Source organism: Antedon mediterranea, chromosome 11 (genome assembly GCF_964355755.1).
Source record: "Antedon mediterranea chromosome 11, ecAntMedi1.1, whole genome shotgun sequence".
NCBI classification, from domain to species: domain Eukaryota; kingdom Metazoa; phylum Echinodermata; class Crinoidea; order Comatulida; family Antedonidae; genus Antedon; species Antedon mediterranea.
Window position 1 is genome coordinate 17,736,515 of NC_092680.1, and position 18,489 is coordinate 17,755,003.

The 18,489-nt window shown below is 34.3% G+C and overlaps 2 protein-coding genes across 3 annotated transcripts; one reads left to right on the forward strand and one right to left on the reverse strand.

Moving 5' to 3' along the window:
• Nucleotides 1–576: 576 nt before the first annotated feature.
• Nucleotides 577–4,771, forward strand: LOC140063206 (E3 ubiquitin-protein ligase CCNB1IP1-like). 2 transcript variants are annotated; one of them, XM_072109694.1, is made up of 10 exons: nucleotides 577–835; nucleotides 1,512–1,628; nucleotides 1,741–1,800; nucleotides 2,156–2,301; nucleotides 2,710–2,845; nucleotides 3,347–3,438; nucleotides 3,586–3,608; nucleotides 3,772–3,851; nucleotides 4,019–4,057; nucleotides 4,365–4,771. In XM_072109694.1, exons 2-10 carry the CDS (start codon nucleotides 1,550–1,552, stop codon nucleotides 4,493–4,495), a joined length of 786 nt encoding a protein of 261 aa, XP_071965795.1. In that variant the 5' UTR covers nucleotides 577–835; nucleotides 1,512–1,549; the 3' UTR covers nucleotides 4,496–4,771. The 2 variants fall into 2 exon arrangements, with proteins under 2 accessions (XP_071965795.1, XP_071965796.1); XM_072109695.1 differs by having other exon boundaries at nucleotides 577–798.
• On the reverse strand, nucleotides 4,594–16,510 carry LOC140063205 (betaine--homocysteine S-methyltransferase 1-like). Its single transcript, XM_072109693.1, has 8 exons — nucleotides 16,354–16,510; nucleotides 15,173–15,314; nucleotides 14,579–14,697; nucleotides 8,003–8,194; nucleotides 7,052–7,199; nucleotides 5,557–5,739; nucleotides 5,120–5,348; nucleotides 4,594–4,910 (listed from the first exon to the last, which is right to left on the reverse strand). The coding sequence occupies exons 1-8, from the start codon at nucleotides 16,381–16,383 to the stop codon at nucleotides 4,733–4,735; spliced, it is 1,221 nt and encodes a 406-aa protein (XP_071965794.1). The 5' UTR covers nucleotides 16,384–16,510; the 3' UTR covers nucleotides 4,594–4,732.
• Between the last annotated feature and the right edge of the window lie 1,979 nt (nucleotides 16,511–18,489).

Below are 18,489 nucleotides of genomic sequence, written 5' to 3' on the forward strand. Positions count from 1 at the left end.
AATTGGAGGTTAAATAGTTGATGCATGGAGAAGATTGATGATAACAATTAGGAAGTTAACCCACACATGTTTATCAAAATGATTACTTAGTGTAAGGGCTAATTAGAACTAAAAATATATATACCTTTAATAAGAAAAGAGTTGTATTTCAACAATTTTATTGAAAGGCAGAACTTATGTGGACATTATAAAACATCCCATGCTCAGATAATTGAACCAAAATTGGTGAGATGAAAATAGTAGTCATGATAAAATTAATGCATAATTATTTTGGAAATTATCAGGAAAGAGTGGTTCACTCTTCCCTGTTATTATAATAAACCGTGTAGGAAGCATTCGATATTTATTGCATGGAGGAAATAATTATTGAATTCAAATGATCATTGATTGTAAATCTATTTTGTTTAAATGCACTACTGCCCTCTATATCTAAAAACTTTTCGAAATATGGGCATCATGGACGTTAACTTCTGACCAATCAGATGCCACACACTGTGTGACGTGCGTACGTGTCGTCACGTTGTTGGTGGTAAAAACGGCGCCGGGGGGGGGGGGGGTTAGGGGGTGGGACACACCATCCACACATCATGATCACAAAAACGACATCGCGCTAGTTAGTAGCCTAACTAGGAGAGGGTGGTTTCATTTAATCTAACTGGCCAAAGATTCTAGGGCTAGGTAGGCCTAGGCATACCTAGCTAGCTACGTACGACCTACTACTAGCAGCCAAGCTCTATACTGGCCGTCAATGCTGCTCAAGTCAAGCTGTTGTTAGACTTACAATACAAATTTTAAAATGTGAGAAAACTCACATTTTAAAATTTAAAATTAAAGGGTACTGAACTTTGTAGGCCTCTCTCTAGGTAGGCCTAGCCTAGCCTACTAGAGGCCTACCTAGTCTAGTAAGTAGGCCTAGCTAGGCCTAGAGTAGTAGGGTAGGCCTAGGCTAGGAGATACCTCCTACACGTATCACTAAATATAGAATAGGCCTAGCCTAGTAGTAGTAGGCCTAGGGCCAAGTCTAGAGGCTAGGGTAGCCATATAGGCTAGTAGACTAGGCCTAGGCTAGCTAATAATAATTAGGGCCTACTACCTGCTAGGCCTAGTACTAGTAGGCCTATTACTGAAAGGCCATGCCAGGCCCTAGTTTAGTTGCCTACATAACCCTAGGCCTGGCCCTAGACTAGCTAGGCCTAGGTCTGCTCTAGCCTGGCTAGGCTCTGGCCTTTTAGCTATGCCTAGAGGCAGGTCTTTCTAGGCTAGGTAGCCTGTTAGTGTTACCATCTTGTCAGACCTAGCTAGTGGCGTTCGATAACGAGGCCTATTAAGGTTTCCTTTATAGTGTTACTTTTAGGTTCAGGGCAAGGCAAACGTTAATAAAAAGTGGTTGAAACCTGAACATAATCCTAAGTATAAATATAAAGATAATACAGCAGCACCTGGCCCTACCTAGCTTATGCCATACTTTTATTGCTTCTTTGTTGTTTATATACTACTATACTTTTTTCCAGAAAAATAAAAAGCAGGCCTCAATCAACAAAGCAAAGATATGGATTGTGAAATGGTTTGTAATTTCAAGAAATGCCGCAAGCAGTTGTCAGGTTTTGCATGGGTGACATCATGTTCTCGTATCCTTCGAAAATAACATTACTTTTCTAAGTAGATAAATTATTTTACTGTAATACAGTATTCATGTTTATCAGTGTTGTTCTTGAGTTTCTCTCATTAACATATTTTTAGATATATTTTGTGACGAAGATGGATCCAGAGAATTTAACAAATCTTATGCCTGTCCGGCTTGTAAGTTTAAAAGAAAAACAAGAACTTTTGATTTTTTTTAATGTATACCATTACTATTGGTAAACACAAAACTACTTGAAATATGCTATTTTTTCTCACTGAAAAAAAATTAACAAAAATAATGATTTCACTTATTAAAAGACAGCATAACCAAAATCATGTTGTCTGACAGAAATTTGGCTTCTGTTTTTCCTTTAAATTAGAGACTTTCAGGTAAATGGTTTTTTGTTTTTCGACCCATTTTTAGAATAACTATTATGTGATGACATTAAAAACAATTGTTTACTAATTGTTTTCAGGGGTAACTATCTTCTGCAGTGTTCTAATAATAACAAAATGACTTCTGTTTTAACAGGTGAGTCAAGTTTATCAGGTAAACTGGACATCATTCGGATTGACCTGTCTCCAAGCGAACAGTACAAATCAATGGTCCTTGCAGGTCAGAGGCCAGAGGTTGCCATAGAGGTTTGTGCAAGAGCTATAGCCTTTTGGACTTATCAGGTTTGCACTTTGACATTTGGCCTTATAGGACCAAAGCTACATTCATACTTTTTTTAATTTTACATAATGCAAAATCATATAAAGTCCATGAAACGAAACTTTAAGTGCAAATTAAATATTGTGTGAAAAACGATTAAATGATTAATCATGCCAAATGTGTTTTATGCGGTTAGAACTATAAATTACTAATAGATATATACAATTTAAAGAATCTACATATACTGTACTGCATGTCTTCCTACAGACAACAAATAAGAAGATAAATGTAAAACAAATATAAAAATGGATATACGCTCACATAATATTTTCTAAAAATATATAAATTACTGTATAACTAAGACTTGTTTTGTAAATATATTAATAGGCCTACAGTTTTATATGTAATGCACTCCTCAAACTTTTTAATAGAATCATCAAGAGAAAGTTTTCCAAGAATATACCATCACTAAAACGAAGGACAAACAGTCTCAAATGGAAAAGTATTATGATCAAGTTGTATCCCAAACACAGGCTGAAATAGATGCCCTTAAAAGCCAGATCTCTAGTAAGTATTTCAATACTACTGTATATAATATATATATACAGTATTATACAATTTATAATAATGGATGTTTATGAGATGAATGGCGAGACTATTTCATTTTAGACGTGGACTAGAACAGTTATAGACGGCGCGTACAACGCGATCAACGTCACTGGGCAAATATTCTCAAAATGTTTACAAAAAGCTAATGTGCATTAGAGCTGTTCATTATCACCATTAGATATCAATTTTTCATGAGATAGAGCTAATTCTAAATGACTAATTAACCAATCAAACTACATGAATCCAATTATTTAATATCTTTGGTGCAAATTAGGCTGTGTACTGCTATGCTTGGTATCAAGTCTTAGGTTTAAACAAAATTATGAATGAAACAATAAAATGAGAATGAATAGATACTGTATGTGGTTAGTTATTTTGCAAATTCTAAAGTACTGTACTATGTCATTGTACTGTATTATAATTTATTTCAACCTTCCAATTATAATCTTCCAAACCTAGCCACAAGAAAGGAACTCGAAAATACAGTGAAGCGACTGAATGAAGTGTCTTCAAAGTTGATGGAGAGGAACAGGCAGTACCAGAAGCTACAGGTTAAAATCTTCTGTAATACATTAGTTAGGCAATCATATACATAATACACTGCTGTGTGTATCTTTGGGATAGTGCATTTATTAATTACCCAAATATTGCACTATAAATATATATAGTAATTACAACTACACAATTCTTTATTTCAGAGCATGTATGATGCACTAAGACGGTGAGTCACCACTGTAATTTTTGTTTTAAAAATCCCAGGAAGGCGTAAAAACATTGCCTTTTCACAATAAATTCCCTGCCGAAGCTATATCCATCTTTAAACCATGATAAAATGTTAAAAGCATAATCACATAATTTATTGTGGACCTTATTTTACATTTCAGTCAAAGTTTATCCGTGAATAACATTTTATCATGTGGACAGTCAAGTCAATCAATGCACGCTTTTCCTACCGAAGTCAGGGGTAAGAACCATCAACTTCACATCACATTTAAAATAAGTCCATGTGAACATTAATCTTGTTCACCTTGCTACTAAAATTGAATCCGGGCTCCATGTGACCATACTGTAGACAAGACTAATATTGTTGTACGTATATTAATATTTTTACTTGGCATTTCACACTTGCAGAAGGCAGACATGACCACCATAGACCAACTCCAGCTCAGCGTAAGTGAATTGATAAAGTTTCACATATTTCAAAAGGGCGACCCATCCAGCTTGAGCCGATTTATGGGGTTTCAAAAATGCACACAAAAAGAAAGCAATAATTTAAAATGTACAGTAATCATCAAAGAGTATAAATTTCTTTAAAATTCATACTGAAATTTCTAATAGAAAAATAACCGACAACAAAAATTGTTATATCTAGAAAATTCTATTCTCATGGCCTAAGCAAAACTATTGATAAATGCCATGTATGCAATAGATACTGTACTTGGAAAATGGATTTACAATTTTTGGATTATTCTTTCAGAATTCGTACTGAATCCCACCAGTGAACGCCCAAGAAACATGGTTGATAATCTTGCAGATGTCCAAGACAGATTTAATTTGCAGATCGGTACACCGAAAGAAGCTACAAGGGTGCAGAATAAACATAAATGACCGTTTGATAAATATTTTCATGTCAATAATAGAGGTTTTTCAATTTTACATATCACAGTATTACCCACAAGTTCTGTAACAAAAGACTCGCAACCAAATTCAAAGGCATGATTTTTATTTAGTTCATGGAACTTGAAATTACATTTTTAAACAAAATTTTCATTTGGTTATACCGGTAATTAGAAACAAACTATTCCTACACAATTATTTAGTACTCATTACAATATTCAGTTGCTATTAGTTTTTATCAGCTTTGGAATACAGTGCTTCAAGTTCCTTTTGAGTTGTCTCGTCCTTCTTTTGTTTAAGTTCCTCTGTCCCAGCAGTTACACCCCAAGCATCCGGTTTAGACAAAGAAGAACAATATGGACGGCCACTTGCTGGTTTCAAGTTTTTCCAATACTCTGGTCTGGCTCTGGAGATTAAAATAGTAATAAAATTAATGCATGCAATTATGGTACACCAGCGAGTTAACAACCTTTAATAATTAAGTCTTGTTCAAATTCAAAATACAGTACAGCCATAATGCTTACAACAGGCCTATTTATTCACTGCTCGTTAGGCAAAGATATTTAGCTAATATATTTAGCTATATTTGTAATATTAAATTGCATTTAAACATACCTTGCTCTAACCCAAGGTTTTGTATGCATCTTCAGTCCTGCTCCCCAAAGTCCATGTTTTTCCGATGCAACTGGTAAGAAGCCTCTCTCTTTGGAGAGTTCCTCAGCCATGGCACGGGTATGGTATGGCTCAATACCACAGCATCCACCGATGTAGCGTACTCCCATTTCATATGCTCTACGAGCAAATGCATGTGCTTCCCAACGGGTGATTATTCTAGGCTCCAAGCCTAGATACAAGACAATTGAATTCAAACTAGTTTGACAAAAAGTGTGATGTATAGTAGTGACAACCTAAATATGGTAGTGATATGAGATCATCATGTCCATATGGGCATCACATAAAGCTTGATAGTATAGATAGAGCTTAAGGTAATTAATAAGTCGTTCGGAATATTACATACAATAACCAGAATTTGGCGTGTAAATTCTACTTACCGAATGGAAATTCTGGTAGATCAATGAAACCCTGACGATTGCAATCTGGTGTTACAAACCCAAGCGGCTGAACCATCAAATGGCACTCGATACCTTTCTCATCGAGAGCGTCCTTCATCAATTGAACTGCATCCAAGCAGATTTGTGGGTCGAAATGGCAGTTAATGCCAACAACATCAGCACCTGGAAAATATCACCAACAAAAATAGTTAGTCGAATACAACATACTCGTTTTCTAGCGTTAACTTAAAATGCAATAATTTATTTTGAATGATAAAGTGTGTGTTAATTATATTAGTTTTGCCAAAACCATTAGCACACTTGACAAGCAAGAAGGATTCCATTTCTGAATTGCCTTTAATTCTATTGCTATGGCACCCTGTTTTTAGTAAGTTCTCTACTCCAAGTAGATAATACATATGTACGCTTTGATGCACACATTTATTCCAAATAGCCAGAGAGTTGCATGACCTGCATGGTACTCTCGAGACTACAGTGGATAATTAACATACCGTACACATTTAACATATCACGCATTGATGCATAGCTAGTGAAAAAGGGAATTCAGATTATAACCCATGTTTGCATGAATACATAGTACACCAACATCTCCCATTTTTAGACGGGACATATTATTTATAAACTGTCCCCTCTATGTCCTATTCACATGGCATTTTAGCATACACAACGCTAACACAAGCATAGATGCTGTATACATATAGACCACTAATGCTTAATTAGAATGAGGTGGCCATATTATATGAAGATGTTGCTGTACAGTATTCATGACTGCAGTGCACAATTACTGAAACAAAGTTGTAATGTTTACAATTGAAAGTCGCTAAAAACATGAATTCAAGTATATACACAAATAAATTCTATTTTTGCTTCATTCAAGCAAACAAGCCCCAAATTAAGACACCTCACGATATCATTTTATACAGTGCATTAAGGAGATTATTTTTGTATGCAAGTCCTGTGCAAATATACATTATATGAAAGTTTCACAAAATACAAGATGATTTGAGTTAAGTATAGTACAAGTATAGAAATATTCTTATCCAAGACTCTACACACAAAGACATACATGTACTCTGAGCTCTACGTACAAATAATCATGTTGGTCTACATAGGCCTTAAAACACTTAACACATACACCTCATTTCACTTTTTTGACAAAGCCTAAAGAATTGTTAAGACCTCCCATCCCATGTATTTAGGGTGGCTACCATTAGAGGATTATAACTTCCCTTTTATAACATAGGAAATCCCATTTTTATGAGAGGAAACAGCAAACCACTCTCAGGTTTAATACTGTACAATAACTTTGATAAAAAAAACTTGGGGTATATGTTGCAAATTCTTGATGTTTCCAATCATTTTGAAACAATTGTAGAAAACAAAAATAAATAAAAAAAATATATTGAAACTCAGTTTAACTAGAAGAAAACAACAATTTCCCCTCCCATTTATCATGTTCAGCCCAACAATCTACCTGCGTTTGCCAACCTGATGGCACATTCTCCTGTCGACACCCCGTGAAGGTCGCCGTCAGGCCCGATGCAGAGCGAGGCAGCAATTGGGATGCCGGTTTTCTTTAGTACCTCGATAGCCCAACACGCCTCTTCAACATGTTCAAAGTACTACGATATGTTGAAAGGTGCAGAACAGGAAGAAAGATTTCACTTGTTAAAAACTTAAATATTACTAAAATCAGCATAAACAACATCAACCCGCCCAAATCTATGAAATGCTTTGTAAAATTTGACAAAAATTTCAAAATTAGTTTTAAATTGCATTTGGTTTGAAACTATTAACAAACTGACGCAGGTACAAAACCACCCTTTAAATTTGTGTTATTTAATGCAATGATATATGGGTACTGTAAGATGATCTAACCACCGATATGTACGCTAGTTTAGCATGCACCTCCAATTTCATGTACAAAGGGTGGACCTATACCCGAGTCCGTATGGTAAATAGCCAAAAACATTCCATTGCATCAACAATTTTTAAGTTTTCATAGTTTTTGCCGTTTAATTTATTTTTATTCATAATATGTGTAATGTTTTTTTTTTCTGTTTCTACTGTATAAACAAAATTTAACACAAGGTAATAAACAAAATATTTTGAAACAAGATTACATTATAGAGTGAAAACACTTGCAATTGACTACTAAATCGATGTTTTTGCTGGTGAAATTTCTAATTACAGAATGCTTGTTCAATGGCTAGGACTGTGTCAAGTCAAAAATATAAAACCAAATACGGTAACCAATCCAATTTCTTGGGTGGAACTTTGCTTATTTCAAAGTGCAAGGACTAGCAGCTGTAGGCTTTGCGAGTGTCCACACGCCCACCACAATAACATCCAATCAAGTACACATTACAAGCGTTTTCACTGTAGTTGCACAATACTGTCTAATGATAAAAAGTACTAATCTCACCTCAACAATTAAAAAGTCCACATTATTTTCTTTGAACACCTTTGCTTGTTTTTCAAAGATCTCTTGCACCTTTTCCTTGCCGGCACCACTCAGGTATGTAGGCGTCTGTGAAACTCCACCAGCCATTAGTCCATTTATCTCTTCAGCTACCTCACGGGCAATCTTGCAGCCAGCAGCATTGATTGAAGCTCCCTACAAAAACAAGTTGCTTTTTTTTCCAGATTCTTGAAACATGGTGCAAGATTGATCATGTTTTAAATATAGAAGATTTTTTACATTACTCAAGAAAATACCGTATTTGTTTGGCAGCAGAAACTGCGCTCATAAAAAAAATACCGTATTTTCCCCATAAAATTTGTGGATAAATTCGGTATTTACAAATTTATACCGTATTTTTTTTTACCTGTTTCTGCTGCCAATAAAATATAGCGTTTTTTTTTCACCTGCGACATGAGGTCAACATCGTATTTTTATTTTCGGTCGCTGTCAGCTGTTTTACACAGGTGTATAGATATATTCGGCGAAAATGTGGAGCTAAGACATTCACAGTATTTACTATATAAATCTGTGTGGGGAGGGAGGGGAAGGTAAAATGTCTGGCCACTTAAAAGGTAATAAAAGAGACCACATTTATAAAGACATTTCTAAAGAAATAAAGCAGGAGTACGGAATAGACTTGTCTCCAAAGCAAGTAAACTCAAAGCTGAAGAGCCTGCGAAAGCAGTACAACATTGCAAAAGACAATAAACTTGGGGAGGGAACGAATTACTTGTCCCCATTACAATATTTTCTGTGCTCTCACAACATCTATCACTAGGGCCGGGCTAGGCTATTGAAAGTGACTGAGGCGTAAAACTTCCTTTATTGCGACTTTTAATTATCAACCAAATAAATGAATGGCAATTTGGATAAAAAGGATGAATTTTAACAGGACCACCCAAGAAGTATTGTTAGCAGAAACGGGGTACTAAAAAATATGGTATAAAAAATACCGTATTTTGAGCATAAACAGGCCCATACCGATTACTATATTGTGAATAAAGAAGTTATGCTACTAAATTTTACATTGCAAGCACTATTTGACCACTTGAAAATGTAGCAGAAAAATTTATTTTCAGTCACAATTGACAGTGGGAAACCAACAATTAATAAATATCACCTTATTAAAAAAAAAATGTATAAATATAAAAAAAAAAGGTAAATGGAACTAGAATTTAATTCGTCACTTTGACGAATTATAGGTGATCATATTTATCGTTTTAATGAAATTAACATTTTTTAAACATGCACGTACGTTAACATACGATCGTAAAAAGTTGATGTACGCCATCCTATGACATGATGCATATACACTTATAGTGCTGAGTTGTACCTATTATGTACAGTATATACTGTATATCTATATATACAGTGTAGCATAGGTGAAATTACTGGACCCACATCATGTTCAAATTTTTCGGTATGATTGAATTATCAAAATAAACTCGAAGATGACAATTTCGAAAGATAATGAATTGAGCAAATAAATATAAGGATTGGAAGAGAATTTGACACGTAGAAGCGCAATGCGCGCTCTTTGAAATTTGTATAACTTCGACTAAAGAAATTTAAAAACAACGTTTTAACTTCAACTGGCCATATGATAACATCACAACATCCGATAGGCTTAATTTTTATATTAATTCATATCTACATTTCATCAGCTTTCATAATAAGTTATAATCTTCAAGGTCACCTTTAATTCTGAAGAGCTATAATATATTCAAATGTAAGGTGTAGCTGAAATTACACGACCTACGTTATTCAAGTTTTTACGCGTGATGATGTCATCAAAATAAAAATATTGACAACTCCTGAGAAAGATAATTAATTGAGCAAGCACATACTAAAACTTCTCCGAAAATCGAGCTAAAATAACGGAGATGCGCTCTATTGAATGTGAAAACCCATACAAAAAGATAACAATTACTAATTTTTAAATTGAAGTGGCCATTTGATGACGTCATACCATTTTGTACGTCTAATGTGTACATGAATATGTATCTAAAACCCAATGGCTTCCCGAATAACTTAAAAAAATTGGGGGTCACCTGCCATTCTGAAGAGTTATATTCATTTTAAAAAGGCCTTATTTTTCACCATTTTCATCACTTTGATGAAATTAATTTGCGCATTTTGATATTTTTAACCTGCTCGTATACCGTTATTTTAAGTCGGAACTGACTCAAATTTGGTGAATGTACTAAGGATGGTGAGTAGAATGCGATTTGTATAAAAAATTGCAATTTTTACACTTTGTAAGTATCGCGCGCGCAAAATAATTTTTTTGCGCAGTAATTTTTTGAAACACGCAAATGGCCTAATTCATGCTCTAAATTGATTAAAACGTAATTTTGAGCTTTTTAAATTTTTAATGCGCGATTTCACGCGTATCACCCTACGTGCGCGCGCGTTTTTATTTGCTAATATTTTTACCCTTGACCTGAAGTTTACGTGTAGTGAATTTCATAAATATGTGATAATGAATTATGGATATATGATTGATAATGTGATTTCACAAAATGGCGTATACGTGACGTCACGGGTCAGTGATCACGCTGAAAAGCTTATTATGGCTAAGTTAAAGTATTTGAAAGACATTGTGAAATTTTTGTGATCATTGTTATTCAACTTTTTGAGATATTTGTTACACAAAAAGTGTACAGAAAGAAAAAAAAAAACTAGACATGAAACTCGTCACTTTGACGAGTTAGTTATCCGCACGACAAACGCCACGTGCACGTCATACGTTGGAATATTGCACACGGATAAAGATTATGGCATTATGACCTGAACTGAAGAATATCATACGTTGTTAGTGCTGAATTCAGTCTATTTTGTGTCATATAGTATATACAGTGCAAACGGTATACTCTGTATACATGTTACATACAGTGTAGAATAGGTGAAATTACGAGACCCCCCATTTATTCTTATTTTTAACATGGCGACGGTATCAAAATGAAACACTAAGTTAGCAATTTCGGAAGGACATTATCTCAGCAACCACATATTAACGTGTGGAAGAAATTTGAATACGTAAAATATAGATGCGCGCCCTTTTAAATGTGATGAACTATTACGCAAAATATGAAAATACGCCTTTTTTTATTCAACTGGCCATATGATGACGTCACAACATCCGATTGGCAAAATGTTTACATGAATTCGTATCTACAATTCAATAGCTTCCAGAAAACGTTTTAATCATGATTATCACGTTTTATTCTGACGAGCTATAACAGATTGAAATTTACTGTAAGGACAAAAATAAGTGACCCACGTTATTTACATTTTTAGACATGATGACGTCATAAATATTAAAATATTTTTAACTCATACGAAAGATAGTTGATTGACCTAGATAATATAAAAATCGGGGTAAAAATGGAAAACAGATAATTGGAGATGCGCTCTATTAAATGTCATGCGCTATGATGAAAGATACAAAAATCCTATATTTTATATTCGCGTGGGCATACGGTGACGTCACAATGTCCGGTTAGCCATATTAATGCATGATTCAAAATTTACAACTCATCAACTTTCAGAATATACAATAAAAATAACTTTCACCGTTTAGTTTAGGAACTATAACTGTTTAAAAAAGGGCATAATTTTGACAAATTTTGACGACTTTTTGAACTTTTTCATCAAAAATGCACGTAAATTATCCAATTCGACGTGCCCGTATGACGTAATTTTAAGTCGAAATTGTTCAAAAGTTGGTAAAATTACTAGAAAAGGCTGGAAAAACATAAATCACGCGAAAAAAATGGTTTTCAACGCTACGTGCGCACCGCATGCGTAAAAAAATGCGCGTACGTGGGAATTTTTTACATGCTCAAAATGACATGAAACGCGTAGAAAGTTGATTAGAAATTGATTTTTCGCATTTTGAAATTTTAAACGCGCGTGCGCGCGTAACTTCCTGTGAAACATGCCATTTTTTTTTCACATTCTGTTAGCGCAAGATATCAATTAAACTTTCGTTAAGTTTCAATTTAAATTGCTATATGGTTTTCAATCTATGTTAAAAATGCGAAATTCGTAAAAACGCGCGTAAGTCATGTTGCGCAACTCTGACGTCATTCAAAAATAGGAGGTGCACAACTTCACCTGAATGCCCTCATGCTGACAAAGTTATAACATGTTATGTTTACACGTTTTTGAGATACGCGAGCCACAAAAATGAGGGAGAAAGAAAGAAAAAAAAAAAAAGTAACAGGACAGTTACAAGGAGTTATCCGCTGAATGCGGATAACTAAAAATAATAACTAGACATGAAACTCGTCACTTTGACGAGTTAGTTATCCGCACGAGAAACGCCACGTGCACGTCATACGTTGGAATATTGCACACATAAAAAGATTATGGCATTATGACCTGAACTGAAGAATATCATGTATTGTTAGTGCTGAATTCTGTCTATTTTGTGTCATATAGTATATACAGTATAATCTGTATACATATTACATACAGTGTAGAATAGGTGGAATTACGGGACCCACCGTTTATTCCAATTTTTAACATGGCGACGGTATTCAAATTAAACACTAAGATAGCAATTTCGGAAGGACATTATCTCACCAACAACATATTAACGTGTAGAAGAAATTTGAATACGTAGAATATGGATGCGTGCTCGTTTAAATGTGATGAACTATGACGCAAAATATGAAAATACGACTTTTTTTATTCAACTGGCCATATAATGACTTCACAACATCCGATTGGCAAAATGTTCACATTAATTCGTATCTACAGTCCAATAGCTTCCAGAAAACGTTTTAATCATAATTATCACTTTTTGTTCTTACAAGCTATAACAGATTAAAATTTACTGTAAGAATGAAATTAATGACCCTGTTAATTATAATTTTTAGGCATGATGACGTCATAAAAATTAAAATATTTTTAACTCATGCGTAAGATAGGTGATTGACCTAGACAATATTAAAATCTCGGAGAAAACGGAATACAGATAGGTGTGATGCGCTCCATTGAATATGATGAGCAATAACAAAAGAGAAAAAAATCCTATATTTTACATTCGTGTGGCCATACGATGATGTCACAATGTCCGGTTAGCCATATTGATTCATGATCCGATATCTACAACTCATCAACTTCCAGAATATGTAATTAAAAAAAAGTTCACCTCGTTGTTTAGAATCTATGACTGTTTAAAAAAAGGCATAATTTTGACGAATTTTGACAAATTTTTTAACTTTTTCATCAAAAACGCACGTAAATTATCCAATTCAACGTGCCCGTATGACGTAATTTTAAGTCGAAATTGTTTAAAAGTTGGTAAAATTACTAGAAAAGGCTGAAAAAACATAAATCACGCCAAAAAAATTGTTTTCAACACTACGTTCGCACCATGCGCGTAAAAAAATGCGCGCGCGTGGGAATTTTTTACATGCTCAAAATGACATGAAATGCGTAGAAAGTTGATTAGAAATTGATTTTTCGCATTTTGAAATTTTAAACGCGCGTGCACGCGTAACTTCGTGTGAAACATGCCATTTTTTCCCCATAGTCAGTTAGCGCAAGATATAACTTAAACTTTTGTTAAGTTTCATAATAAATTGTTATATGGTTTTCGATCTATGTTAAATACGCGAAATTCATAAAAACGCGCGTAAGTCATGTTGCGCAACTCTGAGGTCATTCAAAATAGGAGGTGCACAATTTCACGTAAATGCCCACATGTTGACAAAGTTATGAAATGTTATGTTTACACGTTTTTGAGTTACGCGAGACACAAAAATGACAGAAAGAAAGAAGAATACAGAAAAAAAAAAAGATGATGAAACAGGACAGTTACAAGGAGTTATCCGCTGAATGCGGATAACTAATAAAGATTTAATACAATAACAATAGGTGATCATTTTATTCTAAATGATCACCTAATTATTAACACAATTAAATTATTAAAAAGTAAAGCAATACGAGCAATAAATCCATTATTCCCTACAATGAATTAAATATCTGGACATATTTGAAAAGCCTGGTCAAGCCATAGAGGGTGCAACATGCCTAAAAGAACAGATACAGATACCTTTGGAATATTTTTTTGTATTATCAAGATCAATCTGGGGAAAAGGCAACTTTTCAGTGGGAGCCTACAGTATCAACTATTGCATTGGGTTTTATTTATTTAGGATAAACCATGAAAAGGTGCTGAAAGCAGTATTTACAAAAATATATGTGCTGTACATTAAAAACGCATCAATACAAAGCAATAAAATAGATCGCAGAAAATCTATATTCAAAATTACCATTATTTAAATTCACTTGATACTAGCGGCGTAACCTATTACACAACATTTTAAAAAAAGGCATCATAAATTCACGTTTTATAAAGTAAACAACTATCTTATCAGTAGGCCTAAACAATTGATTTAATTTTTCAACTATTTTATTATTTTCAACTATTTTATTATTTATAGGTGACTTTCTTTTGCGACCTTTAATTGCACCCCTACAAAAATAACGTAGGTAGGCCTACTAACTAGCGCAAGTACATACTGTGTAATTTTCTTGGGCTTTGTTGCCTCTATTTGCAAGCTTGTCATCACTAGCGTAGAATGTAAATGCTTGCATGACGTCAGCGCCGTTTCGGCCAAACTCTCGTGCAAGTTGACGTACTAAAAACAAAATTGTAACCATATATAATAAAATTTGTGGATCACTCTTCAAGGAGAATCGGATATGAATACAGTAATAACAATTTACAGGGAAAAATTTCATTTTAAAATTTTGTTTAGCAATTATTGTTAAACTGATTTTTAGGCGAGAAACATAGTTTTGTATTGTCTTTTTTGCTACACAATTTTAGAAATGTGTAGCAAAGGTTGTTTTGTATAGCTTTTTGCTATGCTACACTGGCGAAATTATTCCCCGATTTAGAATAAAAAATAGAAACATAGTACGATAGGTATATTGTAAAACAGGTTTTATGGGATGCTTGTGAAGTTTAAATGTTTACTGTAAAGCTCCGCCTACACTACCAAACTTTATGTCACAAAAAAAATGTCAAATCACTACCATATTTGGGCACATCACTAGTTTTATTGTTTAGACAGAGCTTTTATTCAATCAATCAATAATATTGAGCGTTACCAGCTTCTGGATGTTCTACGCATGCTTCTGGTGTCCAGGGTCCAGCTTTTACATAACCACGTTTCTCCAACGCAAACACATACCCACCATCACCAATAACTACTTCTCCGGAATTTAAACGATCAAGAAATGATTTCTTTTCCTGAAAAAAAAAATAATTTAAATGCAATTCATCTGTATACAGCCTATTATAGGAGTTTACCATTAAATAAGGGCAAAAAACATACCTTAAAAGCTAAACTTATTGCTCTCAACAGATGACTAAAAAATTTAATTATTGGGAACGTATGGATTTAATGGTAAGCATTGAATCAAATCCTAATTATCGTATGGTATGTGTATTGTCAAAAAAAAATTACTAGTCTATTATATTATTACTAATAGTGTACATAATTTACTAGCCTACAGTACAGTAGTATGTAAATTAAATCTTTTTTCTTTAAATTTATGTTAATGAATTCAATTGAAATAAACTTCCCAGATCAGGCCACCAGCAGTTAGTACTAGTAGGCTTAATTTATGTAGTTGGAAATGTATAGAAATAAAATGTTTAAAGTATTTTATGTACAGTAGTAGTACTGATATCATTCTTGCTGCGCTTGATTTTTAAGAGATCATCTGATCTTGGGTAGGGGTCAGAACAACTGGATCAGACCAGTTGTAGCTAGTAGTGATCCAGGTCAGCGAAAATATGCGATAACGTCTTTTTTTAAATATTAATATATATATATATTTCACAAAACTCTCTCCAGCTGAATACCCTTCTAGAGCTTACCCAATTTAAAAACAGTCACCCGCGCTGTGCGGCGATGATGGCGACGTGAATGATCGTCACGTTTTAGGTGCGAAACTGTAGTTAATTAGCGCCCACGTTTTATTAACGCCTAGGCCAACGACTAGGCCTGTGTGTGCAGCACTGCACTACGTATTTACAACTTTCCCCAGCCTACTCAGGCCTAGCTCAATAGGTGTAACTCAACTGTAGTAGGCCTAGGCCTAGTAGTAGTAAACAACAACAAGGCTACTTGACCTTCAGACACACCACCAATCATCGGCGGCCAGCGCCCACAAAAGGGAGGAGCACACACATCATAACAAAAACATTGGTTTATGTAAATAAATACCTAGCCAGCTTAATAGGTTATGGTGGTAGAGGAATAACAAACACAAAATTAACTTACCGCTCTGTATCTTGTTTGTAGGTCTGCCATCGCAAAAAAAATATGTTAGTGTATTTCGAGCCAAGGTAATTTTATTCTGCCTTTCGACGCTGCACGTTGTGTGTGTGTACTGCTGCTGACCAACCAACCAGTTTATGCTAGTAGTAAATCGGTGCCTTTTATATTTCACACACGCTTCACGGATTCTTCACCGGGTAATTCAAGATGTAATAATTAATAACACAAACTCCTTTTTATTTAAGTGTCTTCGTTTAGTCTTTATATCTATCTTTCTTTCTGTTATCATGTATTTATGCATTTCTTTTTTTTACATGAATAAAAAATATTTTGTCAACAATTATGAAACACATTGTTTAATAGTAGTGCTATCCCTGTCTAGTTTATTCAAATTATTCCGTTTTATATTGAACTGCCTAGAACTGGTTTAAATTGAGACACGTGGTCGATTGAAAACAATAACATGTGGTACGATCTTTGGGTGTAGAGTGTGGATGGCATTTTTGTTTGTACTGTAATTTAATTTACATATTTTTCCCACCATTTTTTTGAGAACTGGAATTTATGCTTTTTCAGTACATCATCTGTTCTGGTTTGAGGTACACACTGATTTATTCCATAAACCTACCTGTGTAAGAATGCCATTTATTAATATTATTTATAGTTAAGTATATATTAAATTAAAATTTATTCAATGTTGTTAGGAGGGCCCGGGCCATCGTCAAAGCATGGTCCATAGTCAGAGTGTGAGAGGGTGGGCGGGTCGGGCGTGTGAACAACCAACATTTTTGGAAAAGAACCCACTTTAACTTTCAAGTGTCCCGGTTATGTGTAGGCCTATTTTCCCTCCACTAGGCGAATTTGTTCGCGCGCGAATCGAAAACGTCAGCTTATACGCATGCGTATAGAAATGGATTAGCTTTCGATTCGCGCGAACAAATTCGCCTAGTTTAGAAAATTGTCTTCGAATGTTTAAACAGACAGGCGCATATGGAATGGAGGCTAAAATTTTATTTTCAAGAAAATTTTTCCGACGCATAATACCGTAGCCTAATATTAAATAACTCAATTTTCCTAAATACATTAATTGAATAATTAAGTCAAAGACTAACGCCGGTGGAAAGGTAGACTAACCAATCAAACATATCAACATAAACCATACAAACAATTATAGGCCAAGTCTGTAGTTTTGTCTTTTTAAAGTTCATCATCGGCGTTTAGGTTCTGTAAAATAAACACCATGCCAAAATATTTATCGTTTTACAAGTATTAAGTCGAAAAATGCAGTCAATACGTAGAAATTTAAACTTAAACACCGCTATGCCCGTACAGACGTACTAAAACACTCCTCTATAAATGAGTTTCCACGTTTATGGTCAAATCTACCAAATGAAATTAAGGACTCTGTAGTAATAACTAATATATTTGCTACGGGATTTGCTATGAAATTGAAAGAACATTATAAATATTAAATTCCTTGGGTACTGGAATTTGACTAAATAAGGATAATTTGCTACTGTAGTAATAGGCTACACTTTCACTTAATTAGAATTTCTTTATAATAAATAGGATCGTTAATGTGTATTTTATCTATCTTTATGTACTGGATGTAGGATGGCTAAGCAAGCCTGTGAGCTACAGCGATTTTAATTGCTTTTTGCTTATCCTTGCCTCCTTAGATTTCCACCTGTCTTGTTTTTGTTACCTTGTTTTAAATGTATTTCGATGTTAAAGGCTAAATAAAGAATGAATGAATGAAATTGTTGTGCTTACTTTTTTTTTCAATTTCACCCAAACGGCCAAAATTCTTGAGCTGGGTGACGATACAGACCATGGGTACCTCCCTGGTACAGACCTTATAGAAATCGTGAAAAGTAGCTTTTACAAAAAAGTGTCTCTTAAAAAATACGCTTAAATTACCCACTCTTTATCACATAATTAAGAACCATTGTGCAGGGAGTTGTTACTCCCTGCATTTTGTAAGAAAATAATTACAAAAACATCGACAAGTGTGGAATTCCACTGTGTTAACGCCCTCTAGACAAAAAAAACCTCTCACAATGAATATGAGTCACTATTGAATGGTGGATAATAAAAGTGAGAAAGCACATGAATGGTTTCGTTAGATGCATTCATTCA

Bases quoted from the DNA above. Each gene is read 5' to 3' on its own strand.
- LOC140063205 (XM_072109693.1), bottom strand. From the start codon at position 16,383: ATGGCAGACCTACAAACAAGATACAGAGCG. The intron at 15,315-16,353 runs GTAAGTTAATTT...TTTTTTTTTCAG, and splicing joins TACAAACAAGATACAGAGCG to GAAAAGAAATCATTTCTTGA. The intron at 5,349-5,556 runs GTAAGTAGAATT...TCTTGTATCTAG, and splicing joins TCTACCAGAATTTCCATTCG to GCTTGGAGCCTAGAATAATC.
- LOC140063206 (XM_072109694.1), top strand. From the start codon at position 1,550: ATGGATTGTGAAATGGTTTGTAATTTCAAGAAATGCCGCAAGCAGTTG. The intron at 2,302-2,709 runs GTTTGCACTTTG...ACTTTTTAATAG, and splicing joins TAGCCTTTTGGACTTATCAG to AATCATCAAGAGAAAGTTTT. The intron at 3,609-3,771 runs GTGAGTCACCAC...TTTACATTTCAG, and splicing joins ATGTATGATGCACTAAGACG to TCAAAGTTTATCCGTGAATA.